Source organism: Anolis carolinensis, chromosome 3, assembly GCF_035594765.1.
Source record: "Anolis carolinensis isolate JA03-04 chromosome 3, rAnoCar3.1.pri, whole genome shotgun sequence".
NCBI classification, from domain to species: Eukaryota; Metazoa; Chordata; class Lepidosauria; order Squamata; family Dactyloidae; genus Anolis; species Anolis carolinensis.
The window spans coordinates 161,167,844-161,188,288 of NC_085843.1; the positions used below are offsets into that span (position 1 = coordinate 161,167,844).

The 20,445-nt window shown below is 37.2% G+C and overlaps 1 protein-coding gene across 4 annotated transcripts in view; it reads right to left on the bottom strand.

Annotated features, from left to right (window-relative positions):
• atrnl1 (attractin like 1) overlaps positions 1–20,445 on the bottom strand; it is a 786,325-nt gene that overhangs the window by 463,588 nt on the left and 302,292 nt on the right. For all 4 annotated transcript variants that reach the window (XM_003223502.4, XM_062977302.1, XM_062977301.1 and 1 more), the window contains 3 exons: positions 17,759–17,853; positions 14,444–14,522; positions 11,588–11,745 (listed from right to left, as the gene is read on the bottom strand). In XM_003223502.4, the coding sequence (XP_003223550.3) occupies positions 11,588–11,745; positions 14,444–14,522; positions 17,759–17,853 (332 nt within the window). The remainder of the gene's footprint in view (positions 1–11,587; positions 11,746–14,443; positions 14,523–17,758; positions 17,854–20,445) is intronic.

Here is a 20,445-nt window from a genome sequence, read left to right on the forward strand (position 1 = left end):
GAAAAGGAGCTGATACAGTCATATGAAAGGGACCAGTGGATTTTATCCAACGCAGAAAAAGGGGAGTAGAAGGGGGGATTTTGGTTTGTGAAAAAGAAACTGTACATTCCAGCAATATTGAGGACTAAGATTTTGCATCGTTTTCATAACAACCAGAGCGCTGGTCATATGGGGATTACAAAGACGACGAAGGCGATAGCGAAACACTGTTGGTGGCCAGGGATGAGAAAGGACATAAGAAATTATGTTACCCAATGTGATGATTGTGCCATGAATAAATCGAGGGGAGGGAAGCCAATGGGGCTATTACAACCGGTGGCAGAACCTACCAGGCCTTGGGAATGTGTAGCCATGGACTTTGTGGGGGAATTGCCTGTCAGCAAGGGACATCGCTATATATGGACAGTGTTAGACCTGTTTTCCAAACAGGCTCACTTCATAGCACTTGCGAAATTACCATCAGCAGAGAAACTGGCTGAATTATACATAAACCATATTTACAAACTTCATGGATGTCCTAGTAGGGTGGTCAGTGATAGAGGTGTTCAATTTACAGCAAAATTCTGGGGGAAATTCTTGGAAATGCTAGGAGCAGAAAGGAGCCTAAGTTCTGCTTTCCACCCCATGACAAATGGGGCGGTAGAACGTACCCAACAGACACTTGGGCAGTTCCTTCGCATATACTCTAATATGAGGCAAAACGATTGGTCTAAGTGGCTAGCCTTCGCTGAACTAGCCTTTAATTCTACTATCCATTCTGCAACAAATAAAACCCCATTCGAAGTAGTTTATGGATATGAGGTCCAGCCTCTACCCCAATTGCCAAGGTGGGCAGAGAATGAAGAAGCAGGGGCAGGGAAATGGAAAGCACAAATGCTAGAATGCTGGGGTCAGGTGACTGCCTCCTTAAAGGAAGCACACAAAAAATATAAAACATTCGCAGACAAGAAAAGGATGGAAGGCGATAAACTGGAGGAGGGGGATTTGGTGTGGCTAAGCACGCAGAACATCAAGCTGGGTCTACCTTCAAGAAAGCTGGGCCCCAAGTTTATTGGACCCTTCAGAATACAGAAAGTCATAAACGAAGTGACTTTCCAATTATTCTTGCCGAAAAGTCTGGGGAAAACACATCCTGTATTCCATCGCAGCTTGTTAAAAAAGTATATGGGTACTTTGGATAAAATGGATACATAGTGTTCATGTTTGATTTGTTTCAGAGTCGTGACGGGGGAAGCACAGAAGAAGAGGTCGGCGAAAGGGGGGGCGCCATGTCATGGGGCCAATTCCCAGAGCTGAGTCTGCAAGCTCTGGAATTGGAGCCATAACAAAGAGCACTCCTCGACGGCTCATGAAAACACCTGGCAGCAGAGCATGGGAACTTGTGGAGTGAAAATCAAAACAATTATAATGAGTAGTTTGTGTGGAAATGGTAGAAATGTGATACAGGGGGTGGGGTTTGGTGATGATATTTACGTGTGATGTGACGTAGTAGCAAAGGTAATAAAATTGATTGTATGTAAACATTATGTCATTCTCGACTTTTCCCAAGTCGTGTATTCTTCAATAAAGATTGGTTTTGATAGCAGCTGTCTTTGATCTGCGTTCATGCTGATCGTTTGAAGTGAGCGTGACATTAAAGTATATGTAGAGAATTGATTTGAACATTTCGGAGGGGAATTGTCAGGGTATTGTGTATTGTGAAATGTTAAAATCAATCTGGATTCAGCAATTATGGAGTTAATGAGAGTCTGCTATGATTGATGTATCACAGGACCAATGGGGTCAAGTGTGTTTTGACCGGGACTTACTATCTGGTTCCTGTGGAATGTAGTGGGAGGAGTTTCCTGTTTAGAGCGGAGAACAGCGATGAGCATTGTGCTGTGTGTGTGCATGAGTCTTGCGGAAAGGACTCATGGAGGAGAAAGGACTGAATTTGCTCTATCTGTAAATAGAACATGTAAATAAAGTTGTTTGCCGTTGGACTACCAACTGAACCCTTCATCTGCTGGAGTGAGTTTGTTCAGTGCTGTTTTTCCACACGGGGAAACAGTCTGGAGAGAAGGAGGCAGACCGGGATGGTGAATTTTTGGGATTTCACTCTGCTACCCATCATCCCCGCTGGCAAAAATGGTGTCTCCACTGAAGTTTTCTCACTAATCCTTCTTTCCACAACAAGCTAAAATTATCAAAATCCAATTGTCACAAGGACAGAAAGTGCAGTGAAATCTTCTGAACAGGAGCACAGGCAGCAAAACAAAGACCACAGGGTTTAACCCTTCCCTATGCTATCCAAAACTTATATTTGGCTGAAGTTACACTTACGAAAGGTACCTGTTCTGATTTACAAACAAATTCAACTTAAGAATAAACTTATAGAACCTATCTTGCTCATAACCCATGGACTGCCTGTTCCTGCTATTTTGTATGAATATTCAATTACAAGGTTGGTTTTTAAAAACAGGCTGCTGAAAGGGATACAGCAATAAATCAAATAATCAAAAGTTATAGAAACTTGTAAGTATTTGTCATATGTATATTACTTATGTTTGACATAGACAAAATTCAGAAGGAAAATATGGTTTCTTCTCTGTAGCAAAGACAAAACAAAAAACAAAACAATAGCAGATCTCTCTTTCAACCCTTCAGGATACCTCTTCAACTTACAATAGAAATAAATTGATTGCTTTGCAAGTAATACCACTGCAATTGATTTTTTCCCTACCTGCTCCTTGGCACAGACAAATGCAATTTTTGAGAAGTATTTCCAAAACAAATACCAGATTTTTTTGTAAGCAAAATGCCTACGAATATAAATGAACTTTCATTAGGTTAGAAAAATCAGTGTAATCATTTTCCAAAAAGTGCTTAATCAGCTTAGGGAGGTTATTACAGGCACAGTATGCATTAAGTAGCATTTCCAACCCTTCCAAATAGCTATGGGAAAAGAGAGAGCTGAGGGGAAAATCTATTTCCATTGATGCACAAAAGATTAACCACTTCAACACTTCCTAATGAATGGTGTTTTTTTTTTCAGTGTACGAAAAACCACCCAATGGTGTTCATGGCCCCTTTGTAACTCAAGAAATGTATGAAACCCTCTACAGCGTTATTGAACTTCACACGCTTTGCAGCATGAAAGCATCATGCTGCCGTCAAAACTAATAACCTCATATTAGTATCAACAGGATCTTCAGACGAACAACTGGGAGAAAAGCCACTCAGATTTGATTAAAATCATTTGTATATTTTAACAAATGCTCCCGTGTTTTTATATTTTGCCAATATGCACAATTTTCCTGTTGGGGATCCTTCCGCATCTCAGTCCCCATCTTAGAATTTTTTAAATGACATTTATATGATATCCCGTCTCTGGACAGTTATGGTTGTATATGAAATACAATACCATAGAGAAATTTCCTAGGAGTCTTGCTTTGTTTTCTGAACTGATTGCAGGGATTTTTCCCCCCAGCCATATGTATGATGTACCACTGCAACCTTGAAAAGAGTCTCAGCTGTTCTCTTCTTCTGAAGAGGCCGTCCCTTGGTTTTGCTTGCCAGGACAATAGCTGTGGTGCTCTCATCATTGGACATCCCGCTGCCTACGTCAGTCCTCCCTTTCTTCCAGTATTGTAGTACAAAACACCTATTAATTCCAGCTACTATGTTAAATAATCAGGGATGAGAGGAGGTACAGTTCAGAATTACCAGAGCAGTTTCTTGTGACTTCACCACACACAATAAAATAAGAGTATCTACACATTTAAGAAACTGTAACCCACCATGTCCATAACACAATGCAAGCTTCAACTATAGGGGTGAAGTATTTTCCCATTTCTAAAGTGTTGCTTTTTCCAAAGATTCCTGAGTCGATTGGCAAATGACTTATTGTTAAATTCCCCACATAGAGACAGGCGAAATGGCCAATTCCCCAGTGTGATTTAATCACTGTTGCCTGCTTTTGTTGCCGGCTTGTAAATAAAATGATAATGCAGTGTGTGGGAGGAGCCAAAATGCCAATTTCCCCAGATTGCCAATGCAGAGGCTTGGGGATTGGGCTAATTTAAAACCACCTCCTACAATCACCAATGAAAAGGCTCTAGGAAAGATGAGGGTTAATTTAAAACCGCTTCCTACAATCTGGGCTGATGTTTTTTTTAAAAAAGATAAATAATCAAAATCCTGGAGGGAAAATGGAAGAAAATCTCAGTGCAAGTGACCCTAGGGAAAGTGCTACCTTAAGAAAAATGGTTCTGTTCAGGGCCCTAGCCAAAAAAAAAAAAAAAAAAAATCGGGAGTGGTTTGAAACTTTGTTTCAGTGAAGAGTAGTTCTATAACACAAAATAATTTAGAAATCAGGCTCTATCAATAAACTTCAGTGGACACTCAAGACAGATAAACTTCAGTGGACACTCATAGGGATTTGATTAACCAGTTAATTCATGAGTAAACCAGGGTTTAATTTGCAATACAAGGTCTACCTATCTGTGTTGTGCTTTCCAAATCACCAGTGGTTCATGCCTTTTTCTATTTCTGGTAGTGGAGCAAAGATACAATTGGAGCAATAGTTGCTAAAGTTTTTGTTCAATTATTTAAGTGATATTCGAATTAAAATACCATGTGACTGGAGAGTAATTCATTCTTAATAAGGTATTTTATCTTATTTTAAAATATCCACTGTACTACTTACAGTACACCCATTCTCTCATAAATTGTAATGTGAATTATTTAAAAGAAAAATGCATCTGGAAAGCAACACTGGAAGTCACCAAGTCCCATCCATAAACTGTGAAACAGAGCAATAAATGTTTTCCAGCAAATTATCCAGCCAACATATCAAAAGAAAAAATTGAAATTATACAGTTTCCCAACCAAATTTATGCGTTTCCCAACTACTGCAAGGAACTTCCTTCTGGTGTCCAATTGTATTTCAAGTCCATTAACCCCTCTTTCCTCACATTAGTTATGATTTATTTGGCAGCAATATATCCCATGCACTCACTCTCTGTCTCTCGCTCCCTCCCTTCCCATTTATAGGTATGTGCCTATCTATCCACATGCTCTGCACAACTATTTGTCCAAAGCTGTAACAAGTAGATAAAAGTAGCAAATAAAACCTACACAAATCACGAAATTAAAAGTCACTAATGCCTAGCAAACACCAATGTTTTGTGACTCATGAAACAGAACATCACCCATCAAGGAAGTCATGGCCCTGAATCTGCAATACATATAGTGTTACAAATGATAGGGTGATTTGGAAGTCTCTGCTTCAAAGGTCAATTTGAGGGCCACATTCATTGAAATGTGTTCTCCGTGGCAGTCATCCAGAGGCAGGTTTTTAAATCTGACCTTGTGGTTGGGACAGACTCATTTAAGTTCTATCAAATTCTCTTTCTCAAATGAATGTTTAACCAAATTCTTTAAACCTCTCTTACCCTGGTCCAACACCCTTTACAATGCATAATGAATTCTCAGCTTTATCACGTCAGTCGCATTACTCTCCCATTTAATTATTTATACCTAAATGTCCAAACCTTTGGAAACAAGATTACTAACACTGAAGACAAAACCTGTGACTTCTGCCTGATAACTGAAAGTGAAGTTTAATTCTGTTTTATGTGTTAGCCAATTAAAAGCAGGACACTGCGGTGTGGTCTTAGTGTGCTTTCATGACATTCCATCTTCTTTCCTTTCTCTCCTCTTTTTCCATCCTTCAATTATCTATTAGTAGATTATGCGCTTACACAATATTCTAAGGGCTATTCCTGTGTGGGCTTGTTATCTAAGATGCTGAGTTTTTTTGGCCAAATGATTTGCATCAATGCCTAAATTTGCTTTTATCTGCTTCATTTATATGGATGTTGCCAATCTGAAGTTTCCCAATTCTTTTACTGGGAAGTGAATCAGGGTGAATGATTCCCCCCACTTACTTTAGTTATAACTTTAAAGTTATGAACAAAATATCTATAGCTCTATTATGATCAATTTAGAACAAGCTAAATAATAACTTTTCTGAAAATGTTCCTCAAATCATTTCTATGGAACCTTTTTTCTAACTAAATGAGAGAACAAAAAGACTATTGAAAGGATTCAACAGCTGCTAGTTTCAAGGTACTGACACACTTGATATACATCAGGTACACATCAATGTAATATACAACTCTAAAAGGCAGTATTAAGCCTGAACAACCATCCTGAGGACTCCAGGCTCTGTTTTTAAAATTAAAATTCCATTTCAATACTTATCTGATACCATATTTTACTTTTACTGAAATGGTATATTCAAAGTAGTTCTAGAAAATTAATGTGCCCTTGCATGATGTTATCGATGCACAATCAATATTTCAAGAATTATAGTCTTCACACAAAGCCATACTATAACTGCTGCTAGCTGCCCTGAAAGCCATTAAGGTGTTTAGAAAATTGAACCTTGAACAGTAAATCACTGTTATTACATCACTTATATTGCTGGGAAGACATCTACATGCAGCCTTGAGTGTGTGTGCATGTATACAGGAATATGACTACTCTTATGGAAAAATAGCAAGTGGTTTTAAGCGGTGTACTTACTGACATTTTTAATTCTTTAAATGTTTTCATTTCATTAAAAAGTATTAATGACTAAAAAATCTTCATTTATGGATAGTAAAATATTGAAGAAGTTATTTACTCACATTTTTGAGATTATTTATAGAAATATGCCTGAGAGATTTATACATTTTTGTGCATAGAGAAGTAGAGCCCTGCTCTCGGTCCCGCAGCCATCACAGGTGCGGTTGGCGGGGACGAGAGACAGGGCTTTTTCGGTGGTGGCTCCATGGCTGTAGAACTCCTTGCCAAGGGAGATTAGGAAAGCTCCCTCACTCATGTCTTTTAGGAAGCAGCTGAAGACCTGGATGTGGGCTCAAGCTTTTGGCCCATTCTAGGATATGGGTTGATATGACCTGATGTATTTGTGGGATTAATGTGACGTTTCCCAGAGCATGGAGGAAAACTAAGATCATTGCCATCTTAAAACCTGGTAAAGATACCTCCAATGCCAGGAACTATCGACCAATCTCCCTCTTATGTCATCTATATAAATCTATGAGAGGATGCTATTAAATCGACTAGGACCTGTTATCGAACCCAAGCTTATTGCACAACAAGCAGGTTTCAGACCAGGGAAAAACTGTACAGGTCAAATTCTTCATCTGACTGAACATATCGAGGAAGGCTATGAGAAAGGATGCATTACGGGAACAGTCTTTGTGGACCTCACGGCAGCCTATGACACGGTGCAACATAGAAAAATGCTGCATAAAGTCTACCATATCACCCGGGACTTTGACTTTACAAAAACTGTCCAGACCCTCTTAGAAAACCGCAGCTTCTATGTGGAGTTTCAGGGCCAGAAAAGCAGATGGAGGAGGCAAAAGAATCGTTTACCCCAAGGCAGCGTTCTTGCACCAACCTTATTTAATATCTTCACGAACGATCAGCCACAACCACCACTCACAAAGAGCTTTATATATGCTGATGACCTTGGCCTCACAACACAAGCAAATGATTTTGAAACACTTGAAAAGCAACTCACCAATGCCTTGAAAGATCTCTCCAGCTACTACAAAGAGAACCACCTGAAGCCTAACCCTGCCAAGACACAAGTGTGTGCTTTCCACCTACGTAACCGCGAAGCCAACAGGAAACTGAAAGTTACTTGGGAAGGCCAAGAGCTCGAACACTGTTTCCATCCTAAATACCTTGGTGTCACCTTAGATCGAACACTAACATATAGGAAACACTGCATGAACACCAAGCACAAAGTAGCTGCACGCAATAACATCCTGCGGAAACTGACTGGCAGCGCATGGGGTGCAGACCCACAAGTGATAAGAACATCAGCCCTGGCCTTGTCTTTCTCAACTGCAGAGTATGCCTGTCCTGTTTGGCACAACTCTGCCCATGCAAAGCAGGTGGACATAGCACTGAATGAAACATGCAGAATCATCACGGGATGCCTTAAACCTACACCTGTTGATAAACTCTACAAGTTAGCTGGCATTGCCCCTCCTGACTTGCGACGGGAAGTTGCTGCTAACGGTGAGAGAAAAAAAGATCGAACATTGTGAAAGCCACCCACTGCATGGCTATCACCCTCCTTCCACCAGACTCAAATCAAGGAAGGGCTTCATGAGAACCACCACTCCTCTTGATGTTCCTCCAGCAGCAGCAAGGGTGTCCCTCTGGGCAGCTGAACCTGGCAATTCTAACTGGATGGCCCCCCAAGAGGGTCTTCCTCCAGGGGCAAACCAAGAATGGGCAACTTGGAAGTCCCTGAACAGACTCAGAAGTGGAGTGGGCAGATCAAAAGACAACCTGGCAAGGTGGCACTACCTGGAGGAATCCTCCACCTTGTGTGACTGTGGAGCTGAACAAACAACTTAGCACATGTATGCTTGCCCACAATGCCCTGCCTCATGTACGGAGGAGTTGTTGTTTAAAGCTACAGACAATGCGGTTGCTGTTGCCCACTTTTGGTCCAAAACTATTTAGTTGCTTGTGATTTCTTTTTTTTTCCTTTTTTTATTTCCACTATTTGAAATGTATTTGTTGTACAATGCTTTTGACACGAAATAAATAAATAAAATGTGACGTTGAATACGGACTGGCTCTGACTGGCTCAATTCTACTGGCCCTGTTGTAATGGTCACACGGTGTTTTACTGTTTTAATTGATATTGGTTTTTAAATGTGTTTTACGATTGTTGGTTTTTACTACATTTTGTATTATATGTGGCATTTAATTTTGCCATTGTGTAAGACCGCTCTGGGTCCCCCTGGCGGAGAAGAGCGGTATATAAAATAAATAAATAGATAGAAAGATAGATAGATAGAGCTGGAATGGATCGAACTTGCCACTCAGAGAGATTATTGAGGATGCATCTATACTGCAGAATTAATGCAGTTTGACACCCCTTTAACTGCCATGGCTCAATGCTATGGAATAATGGGAGTTGTAGTTTGGTGAGGCACCAGCACTCTTTGGAAGAGAAGGCTAAAGATGTCATGGAACTACAGAGTTCATTATTCCATGGCACTATGCCAAAGCAGTTAAAATGGTGTTAAGGTAAAGGGAAAGGTTTCCCCTGGGCATTAAATCTAGTCGTGTCCGGCTCATCTCAATTTTTAAGCCAAAGAGTCAGCGTTGTCCTTAGATGCCTCCAAGGCCATTTGACCGGTATGACTGCATTGGGCACTATTATCTTCCCGCCGGAGCGGTGCCTATTGATCTTCTTACATTTTCATGTTTTCGATCTGCTAGGTTGGTCAAATGTGGGGCTAACAGTGGGAACTCACCCTGTTCCCCAGATTCGAACCGCTGATCCTTTGGTCAGCAAGTTCAGCAGCTCAGTGATTTAACCCACTGCACTACTGCAGGCTCCTTACAATGGTATTAAACTGCTTTAATTCTTCAATAAAAATTCAAATAAAATTATCTGCTAAGGAGATTGGGAAGAAAAAGGCCTTGCAAAAATATAATAGTTAAAATGTAAAGCTTGAATTAACCAAGAGCAAAATTAATCAAACTTCTACCAAACAACTAAATTCATCCACATACTAGCTGTCTTTGTCCAGCCTTTCAATTAAACATGAATAATGTACACTTCAACAAGTCCCAAGTAGCAAGTAGTTCCTGATTACTCAAGTGAAAAATTACAGCAACAGAGGTCTCATAGGTAATTGGAAGAGGACTATTAATTCCAAATATGGTAGTCCCAGAGTATAAACTTTCAAGGCCTATGTATTCTACACATGCTTTCTGCAACTGATTAGACTGTTAATAAATTTGGGATTCACTATTTAATGCACATTCCCAATAGTAACCACTGCTTTATAGGAAATTTATCAGTTCAGGTAACTATGTTTCAGACCAATTCAGGCTATTGACATCTCTACACAATGAATGGGGCTGGGTATAATATGGCAAACTAGCCTGAGATTAACATCCAGTGGTGTCATTTTGCTGGCGCAAATAATGTTGATAACAAATTTCATTCTGCATTATGTATCCAACATGCTGTCTAGCTGCACAACTGGTTGCACAGATGTAAAAACCAACAGAACTAGGCTAGCATGCTGTTTTCTCCACCAACATTATGCTGCATTTAAGACAGAAGATCACTTCCGATACTACTATGCATGGGAATGAAAAATTAGAAGGGTAATACAAACAAATATTTCTTGGGACTCACTCTCTCACACACACGCAAGATTTTATTAACCAACCACTACTTTAATGTTGCTAAGGCATGCAAACAACATTAGTCTTAATATTAACAGTAAACTTGATTTCTCACTCAACATGACAATCACGAAAATATTTTTTTTATTTGTAAAACATCTGCCCTTTAATTATATTTGGCAGCTGAAACACAAGTACATTAACAGGGTTTTTTTCTTCACATTTTCAAATTCTGTGTGGACTTAATTCTCCACACTACTTGCTTTATGTTACACCCTATTCCAGATGCTGGCTCCATGTGTAATTTCAATTGTAAAGAACAAAAATGTTCATTGCACAGAGAACACAACACTGAAATGGGTCTATTGTCTAATTCAGGGATGGGAATCAGAAGGCTCCCAAATGGTTTTTGCCCTCAGTCTTAGCCACATAGCTAATTGGATATATCAATAGTCGTCTATGAATAATGTAATTTTGAATTAATGTTTAATGTCTGGCACATATGGGTTAGGTGGAGCCAGTCTTACATGGTATGATGAGTCAAAGCAGTGTATTTTCAAAAGTTAGATACTGGGTGTGATGGAGTTTGTATGGATCCCATGTGAATACAATATACATCCTGCCCTTAAATCGTGTGTGTGTGTGTGTGTGTGTGTGTGTGTGTGACAACATGGCAGCATGAATTGGGAAGCTGAAGTCCTCCTCTGTGTACATGAAGGATAATCATCAATACAGTAGCACACTCAGTGAAAGGTAAATTTTCACTTCCAAAACAACATGGGAGATACAGTTAGGACTAGAGAGATAATAAGGAATCAATGAAAATTGTCATCTTTTGCTCTTTTTTTCCAGCAGAATATTTATTATTAAATATCAAAAGCTGCAGCACTTGCCTTAAGTCTTTTCAAATTGACAGGCAGAAAAATAAACTATTTTCACAACTTTCATGTATGTCCCTAACTGTATTTCTCTAGGAAGAGACAGTATAGTGATTTCACAGTACGGCAGAAATAGGCCATACTACTTTGGTTTCATTTAAGCAGAGACTATCAGACAAAATCTGAGAAATTGCACTTGTGATTTTCTAATCTGTACAAACACTATTCTTCTTTTACAGATTAATTCAGAATGCAAACATCTCTCTTGATCTAATCATTAAGATGTGTCCTTCTTCCGCTCAATGTCTGAAATTGCAGTAATATTTAGCAAGCATCTTTTAAAATTCAATCCACATATTGGTTGAGAGGAATACTACAAATTACTTAAAGAGGCAAAACTATTATAATCACAGCAGTTAATAATTCGTGATGGACAAAAAAGTCAACTGAATAAAACACATATCAACAATTTTATATATACTAACCTGTATTTTGATTGGCCACGAAAAGTTGCTGACATATACATAGAAAGTGATATTTGGGTTGCTTCTAAAATTGAACTTTTCACAGGAAAAACTATCTCTGTATTCCTTGATATTAGCCCTTGAAATCACAGGGACCTCTTCTCCAGATATTGTTCCAGCTATAAAAATAAAATAAATAAAAGTTAGGACAATTTTTAGAATTCGATTTACTTTGCATCACACTCATTCAACGATAAAGGGTGTGGGGCAATATCAAATTAATATGCATAAAGGTGTACATAATTCTACTCAAAACTACAGAGTGAAACAAATTCAAAGATTACAGAGCTATTTAATTACATCTGATCCATCTTTTTAATTGAAGAAAATATTGCTTCAAGCTTGAATAAAAATTGAGAAAAATACTTGCCATTCTTTTAACCAAATTTCCTCTGTATTTTGTTTGAACAAAGCACACAGATCATATAAACAATATAGCTCCTTGGAAAACCTTTAATATGGTTATAGATAAAGAAAAGAACTCTAAAATATAAATCTAAATATAAAAGAAAAGAAATAGAAATAAATGGAATCAAAAATAAGCACTTATGTTTTAGAAAGCAATATAAATATAAAACATGAATTTACAAATATATCCATATTGTATATCCACCCCAATGAGTGCTTTCTCAGAACATAGCTAATTCATACACACACAAACACCCATGCTGAGTTTATAGAAACTTCATCCCACCTAACTACATAACCAACATATTTTTTCACAAGTAATTTATATACAAAATTGCATAAGTTATTCAAATGTGGAGGAATATAGTTCCCAAGATGATAAAATATTGCCTTATTATCTCAAATATTCTTAGGAAGGTTAATATTAAGTCAGATAAACAAGTCTAATTTGCAAGACATGAAACTTTACTGCAATTCTGTTTGATCTCTCTATTGCTAAATTACAGAAGTGAAACAAAAGCCTACAATGTATAAAAAAGAAAAAGAATGAGCGTATTTAATTTTAAGAATCACACAGACTCTCAGAAAAACTATTATTAGGCTGGCAACAGGCACTTAATAGTAATATTGGTATTGTGCCTGATTTAAACGCTGGAAATAAGTAGTAGAAAAGAAAGAGTGTGTGGTCTTCTGCTAATTTCCCTCAGGAAATCCATTATGATTGTGGGTGGCATAAGGGACGGGAGAGAAAAGTAGAAAGTTGGATGAATTAAATTATCTCAATACAGTATGCTTGTTCCTTTTCCTTGCAATTGCCCATTCAACTTCATTTCAGACTGGGAAAAATAGCATCTAGAAGTCACATATTTATCCAGCGGACAAACACTTACTTCTAAATGTGAGTATAAATGCTATAATAATGTAGGAAGTATATGCTTGAAAACTTGGAACAGAAAACTCATATTCTGTTTTATTATTGCAGAACAAATGTTAGTTTATCTGCTTTGTGTTTCTGAGATAAGAGGATCCATAACCTGACATTTCAAGGCACTTAGTGCAATAATGCAATTGTCTATGTCAGAGGTCCCCAAACTAAGGCCGGATGGGCCCCTCCAAGGTCATTTACCTATCCCTCGCCCTCAGTTTTAGACTTAAGCTCACCCAAAGTCTGAAATGACTTGAAGGCACACAACAACAACAATTAATTAACTTGACTATCTCATTGGCCAGAAGCAGGCCCGCACTTCCCATTGAAATCCTGATAGGTTTATGTTGGTTAAAATCATTTTTATTATTAAATATTGTATTGTTCTTTCATTCTTGTTGTGGGGTTGTTGTTGTTGTTGTTGTTTTTTTTGCACTACAAATAAGACATGTGCAGTGTGCATAGGAATTTGTTCTTTTTTTTTTCAAATGATCATTTGGTCCCTCAACAGACTTAAGGATTGTGGACCGGCCCTCTGCTTAAAAAATTTGAGGACCCCTGGTCTATGTTACTTATTTTACTAAAGAATACATAGAATTTCAAGTTCTATGTACTGTTCAAATGAATTGCTTTGAGGGCTCATCACACACTTATATGGCAAAACTTCCACCAAAAGTTTGCAGATGAGGATGGTGGCTTTAAAACAGAATGGCATCTGCCCTTTGGAACCACATCTGATTGTAATTCATTGATATGTATCCAACATATCAACAAACGCACAGTTGTCCTTCAACTATTGTGATGTTCACCAGGTTTAAATATAGCTTAACACTTGGAAAAACAGATATATTGCACAAATTGTGATTTGCCTGCCACTCTTAACCATTCTGCATAATTGATTAAAAATGCAGTCAATGGTATTCTCCTTGGATGCGTTCTTAGAAAGTCAACAGAACCAATTCAAAGAAACTTTCTAAACAAAACATTTTATTAAATCCAATACAGAAATTGGGTTCACAAGAGGGGGGAGCGAGAGGAAGATAAGCAGGTTCTTTTATCAGCACACACAGAAGGATTTTATTGTTTGATATCAATGTTAAGGTTAATAATTAAATTCCTAGCTTGAACATTGAAACAAAGAAATTAAAAACTCAGTCTCTGCAGAAGCTAAGACAGTAATTTATCTTAATTAAAATCGCTGCGTTCATAACACTGCCATTCTAAAAATTTAAAGAGCATACAAGGTTTTGCAACCCAAGTAATTTTAATTGAATAGGGAAGAGAGTTAACATATTAATGAACCTTTATTCAGATTCCAAATTATCTGAGTTTTAAGTAATATCATTAATAATAATATAATGAGAATGGGAAAGAAATATATGTTATTATGCTTTACTAATAAGAAACAAAAGGCAATCATGTAAATATAATTTAAATACTACTTTAGATAATACAGAGAAGAAGGGAAATTCAGACTTTCTTACCTGTAGAGCCAATGGACCATGTAATATTCAGGTTAAAGTTATTTGATGCATTAATGGATATGTCCAAATTCTTGTTTGACTGAAATTTTCAAAAGAAAAATATAAATATTACATAAATATATTGCTTAGGGGAATGGCAGAAGACCTGGACAGTTATCCAAATACTCTTCCTGAACTTAAAGACAGTGGGAATTATCAGTAACAATTGATGTCTCTATGAACTTCCATAACTCTCGTGGCCAAACGTTGAAGCATTTTATTTATAGTTCTTTTAAAGTTAGCCAATAAAAATTTAATTAGAAATCCCACTGGCTTCTGCAAATTTTCTGATTGATATAAACCAGAAAAGCCACCGCTCATGAGCAACAGGAAGGCCTACTAACAAATATGGCAGGGGAAAAATACAGATTTTACATGTGGGATTCTGAATGATGGCCTAATACCTCAATCCACAACCTCATGAATGTTCTAGTACCCACACAGTGCATTTGAGTGCTTGACATTCTCACAATATACAAAGGAATATACTCCTAGATCATTACAATGATCAAGAAACAGCACATTATCACTCTAGAGAAGATGCTGCAAAGTTTTGGGAGGTCTTAGAAAGTGTATAGTTCAGCTTTCAGTTTCTAACATCTGGATGGCCTACCCTAAATGGTAATGTTTATTATTGTATATTGGTTTTTATGATGTATTAAATGTTTTTAGTTTTAATGCCTATTGTATTGTTGATGTGAAGGCACTGTGTTGCCAACTTGTAAGCCGCCCTGAGTCCCCTGGGGAGAAGGGCGGGGTAGAAACACCAGAAATAAGCGTCACTACAGGCACAGCGTGATCATCGTCAATTTTGTGTCAGTGGTCACCACTAGGGCCAGATCAGCATCACTGTTTGTGGCAGGTGTAGATAGCACATTAGTCTCTATCTTCTCTCACCTACGTCCAACAATTTCCCAATCAATAAGCCAACTAGAAGTAGATACATCTTGCCCGCTTGGACTCAGGACTCCCCCTTTTATTCTAGCTGGAGGTAAAAGCCTTTTTTGGTAAAGCAGGCCTAAAATCCACACACATTCATTCATTCATTCATTCATTTGTGTGTTGGTTATACTCAAACCAATGGCAGTTGTATTCATAACATTGTAAGGTAATTTGTAGAAGGAAGTGGGGGAGGCATATAAATATAGGAAGGGATTCACAAGAAATCCAAACAAGTTCCAAAGGCAGGCATTTCATTTTGGAAGAAGCCTTCAAGTGGACTTGAAGGTTAAGACTGCTTATGTAAGGCTTACCTGACCTGATATTTTTCTTTCATGTGTGCATATTGTTGATTTATAATACTATTGAAATGTGCTGAACTGCTCTTTAAAAATATAGCCATCTATCACTATTATTTTCATATTATTTCTGCCTCTGTATGAAATTTTCTATGAGAGAAACAACATATCAATGTCATGCTTTCTGATAGTGCAGGAAAAGTCATTATGTTTAAATCAGTAAAATATAATGTTGTTAGTGAAAATATGGACCTAAAGGGTTAAGATATACTGTACTGAGGGAGGAAATTCCTAAAAGTAAGATACAGGTTCAGGCAGCTATAACCTTTGTGTTCAAGTTTTCAGTGACACAGTCTGTCTTCCAACACCCACTTTTTTTCTACAGATTTTACAGACCCGGGAATAAGAACTTTTCTTTCACTATCGATGAGCACCCCACTGATATCCAATATCAGTCCCTTAATACTCCTGAGGTGTTCAACCCAGTCAGCTATAACACAGCAAATCTGTAAATCATCCCTGCCCACATACTCAGCAGGGGCAGAGTTATAGGTATACATACCCTACTGCTACCTCCCAAACTCTTCTTGCCTGTGGGAGCTTGGAAAATGTATTTTTCTAGTTTTGGAAAAATATTATTTGGAACACCTAGAATTATGGGATTGTGAAAATTGCAGTCCCCCAAAAATATTACTTTTTTAAACTCTGGGTCATAGCCATGCCTACACTTACTTCTTTGAATTTATGAACATAGAATCATAGAACCATAGAATAATAGAGTTGGAAGGGACCTTATGGGCCATCCAGTCCAACCCCCTGACAAGAAGGAGGAAATCACATTCAAAGCACCCCCGACAGATGGCCATCCAGCCTCTGCTTAAAAGCCTCCAAGGAAGGAGCCTCCACCACAGCCCGGGGGAGAGAGTTCCACTGCCGAACAGCTCTCACAGTGAGGGAGTTCTTCCTGATGTTCAGGTGGAATCTCCTTTCCTGTAGTTTGAAACGATTGTTCCGTGTCCTAGTCTCCAGGGCAGAAGAAAACAAGCTTGCTCCATTGACAGAACATTTTTAGTACTAGATATGCATCAAGATTGACTTAATAGGACACATTTATGGTTAGACAGATGTTTATTTGGATAGTTTTCCAAAATATTATGATTTTTAACTCATATTTTAATTATATTATGGGGGGAGAGAGATTTTGCCAATTTTATCTTCCAATGTTTTAGTTATATTAAATAACTACTACTACTACTACTACTACTACTACTATGATTCAAACTTTTCTCAGCCTTGCAGCTGGATGAAAATGAAATAGCCAGTTCACACCACATAATCTGAGAAGAACTGCCTCAGAACAGAGATGAGCAACTTGTGCTCATCCAGATGTCCCTAGACTGAAAAACTATCAATCCTCATTACAGTTCATGCTGACCAGAATTGATGGAAAGTGCAGTCAAACAAAATCTGAAGAATCTCAAATTGTGTTCTCTTTTCCCCCATATATTTAAGATCACGATGTCAACTCTAGTAATACCAAGCATAATTAACTGGATAAAAGAGCAACACACAGTAATATATAAGACTTTGCAAGAACCAAATGTATCAACTTTAACTTTTCAAGAACAAGTTTGATTTGGTTTTTTAAAAAATAGGAATTATCTTTCCATACCATAATCTAATCCATAAACTATCAAAAATTTCTGCGGGAAACATCCAAGGAAATTAATAGACCAAATATCTCTTTCTATTTTTTTTTATTTTGGTCATTTATTTAAGTAGGATCTAACAGTACTACTGTAATTTTATTACCCTGAAGAATTAAGATATGGTGAAACTTATCAGACTACATGATTCTGAAAAGCAAAAACCCAGCCTTCAGTATCAACAGTTCCACATATGTTATTTTTGGAAAATATTTGCCTTTATTAAGGAAATGTAAGATTTGTGGAGTTACGCTTTCATGACTAAATCCATAGATATTATATGTTTCGGGATGTGGTGTTGTAGTTACTTGTAATTGCTTGCAACAACTTACCTGTTCAGGACTGGCAATGAAATTTATGGCAGTATGGTAGCGATCATCTTCTTGTAATAAACTGAAGGTAAACTGATAATCAATCAGTAAGCTATCTGTGAAGAAAACATTTTAAAATGAATTACTATTCCTTTATTGTTTACACAGATGCTATAGATTTTGTTATTCCTCAGATTCATTGTCTTTATTATGACATGACCAATATTTGTAGCACAATCAACACATTATTATTACAAAGAGACTATTCCTGACCTGAAAATCTATTCTATTTCAATAGTGTTGCACTGATCTACTCATTCTTCTTTTCTCATGCCTGACTACTAAAGCCATAAGAGGAGGACAACCAGGTGAAATGTAACCAGATTAACAGTCAAACATGTCCCCATTTACAGTCCTGGCAGAAGTTGTAATAAGCTTAATAAAATGAGTCAGACATTTTCATCATTTTTTTAATCTGTCAACACTTAAAATATTTGAGTCGAAGTCCAATTGTTACTCCTAATTAGAAAGACTCATTAAATCAAAGAGAACTTTTTCATTAATATTACATAAATTACGTTGATTGAATGATTTACTCTAGCTCAGACTTAACAGTTGGTTTTATGCCTTGGAAAGTTCTGAAACAAAATACAGAACAATAAACCCTACCCTAAGCAATGATTAGTTACATATTGCATTATTTTTCAAAGAACAAATGTTTTACTCTTACCTAAATTAAAATATCCAACCACTCACATTACCAAATTATTTTTTCAGCATAATAAGAAAACACTGTGAAGGTATGCATTCCAGATTCTTACACAAAAATCACTCCGACTTCTGTTAATATACATGTACTAGCATACTTTAGTTAACAAGGCCTGCAGCAAAGAAACTCGTTTCAACAAAGTATTTTTAAGATATCCCAGTCCTTTGTCCTTGTTCTCTGTCTAGTGTTTTAGTAACATTGACATTGGGGGGATAGTGAGGACTGGAAATGCATAGACCCTCCATGTTCAGCTGCAATAGTGTGTTTGCAGTAAAAATGCAATAAAAGCATGGTCCAGAAAGAGCAGGATTTTATTCTATCCTACTATAGCCATGTGTGTCAACCTACAACAAACAAAGTAAACAGCAGCTGCTTCCAGAATTGTTTGCTGAGCACACACAAACAGCAAGAGAGAGAGAGAGAGAGAGAGAGAGAGAGAGAGAGAGAGAGAGAGAGAGAGAATGAGAATTAGAACAGAGATAAGCCTGCCTCACTGGATACCCCCAATGTGTTAATAAAGCATAGATCTGTACATCTGGACAAAAAAAAATGAAAATCTAGTGAAAACTGATGGTTAATGAAAGAAAAAGTCATCCCTGGACACGTTTTGGAAGAAACTTTGCACTGAACTCCAGAAAGGTCAAAATGTTTTATCACTTTTGCAAGGCTACTTGATCTGGTTATTTGATTCCACATGTGCATTTTGTCAGTTATGGATTAAAAACATCAGCTAAAACATGTTGAACTGTTCTTTTTTTTAATTCAACACCTAATTATTGAAGGTATAATGACCAGGAATACACCTATATCATTAACCTGTAATTGGTTTTCTGATTTTAGATTGGCAATACCATCCCCAAACATTACATGTCTGCCATTTTTGGACATAATTATTGGCATACTGGTTTTCCCACTTGTGGGAGGACTGGGAGGCAGGGAAAGCCAAGAGAGTGATGATATTTAACTAACCTTTCATATGATAAAGCAAAGTCAGATGAATTATCATTGGGGTTTGTCAAATTCTTAGGGATATGTTTCTTTACATTTCACAGCATAATCAGTTCAACTCTGGCAAAGCAGGACCAACATAAAAAGGCATATGAAGTCTGCAGAAGTTGCATTCAAACTTTTTCTGTTTATGGGCTAGTGTGGAATATACAAATGTTTCCATGTCGGCTACATAGTTTTAGAAAGTGTATTTGAGCTTGCAAGAAAACAATTACGAAGCCAGGAAATTTTTATTAGAAAATACCCTTGAGTAGTTATCATGCACTTCAACAAAAAAAGAAAAAGTACACCTCCTATGTTGACTAAACAATATGCAAATTAAATCACGGCTCAAAACTTGAGAAAACAATCTTCCCTACTAATTCTAATGAATACCATTAATGCAAACTCTTATGCTTGTGATTTTCCAGCAACTGTTCACATTTCTCCAACAGTTGTTCCAACACTTCAGTAGGATAGAAGCTTTGGTGAAAACACAAAAACTCTCATTAGCAGACGGTAAGATTTTATATGCTTAAGGCACTCACAAATTATGTAAACATTGATTATAGACAATATCTATTAAGTTTATAAGCAATCTACAAACATTTCAGAAAAGATGACTAAATACTTAAAAATTAGAATTAATTTAAGTGCAAGATCACAAGCCTTTGATATTAAAAATAATATTAACATAAGAAAAAGGAACATAAGTCCAGATTCATTTAGAACACATGAATGTATACTCTTACATAAAAAACCTTTTTGACCCCAGTAACAGTAATGGAAAGCATAATAACACCAGCAGAAACATTAGCCAGTACAATGTTATAGCAACTACCAGAGTTCTTAGCAACCATGTCATCATCATCATCCATCAAACAAAATAATGTTCAATGACATCCCTGTGTGAAAGGCACAAAAACACTATGACAGTAGGAATTTCAAGATG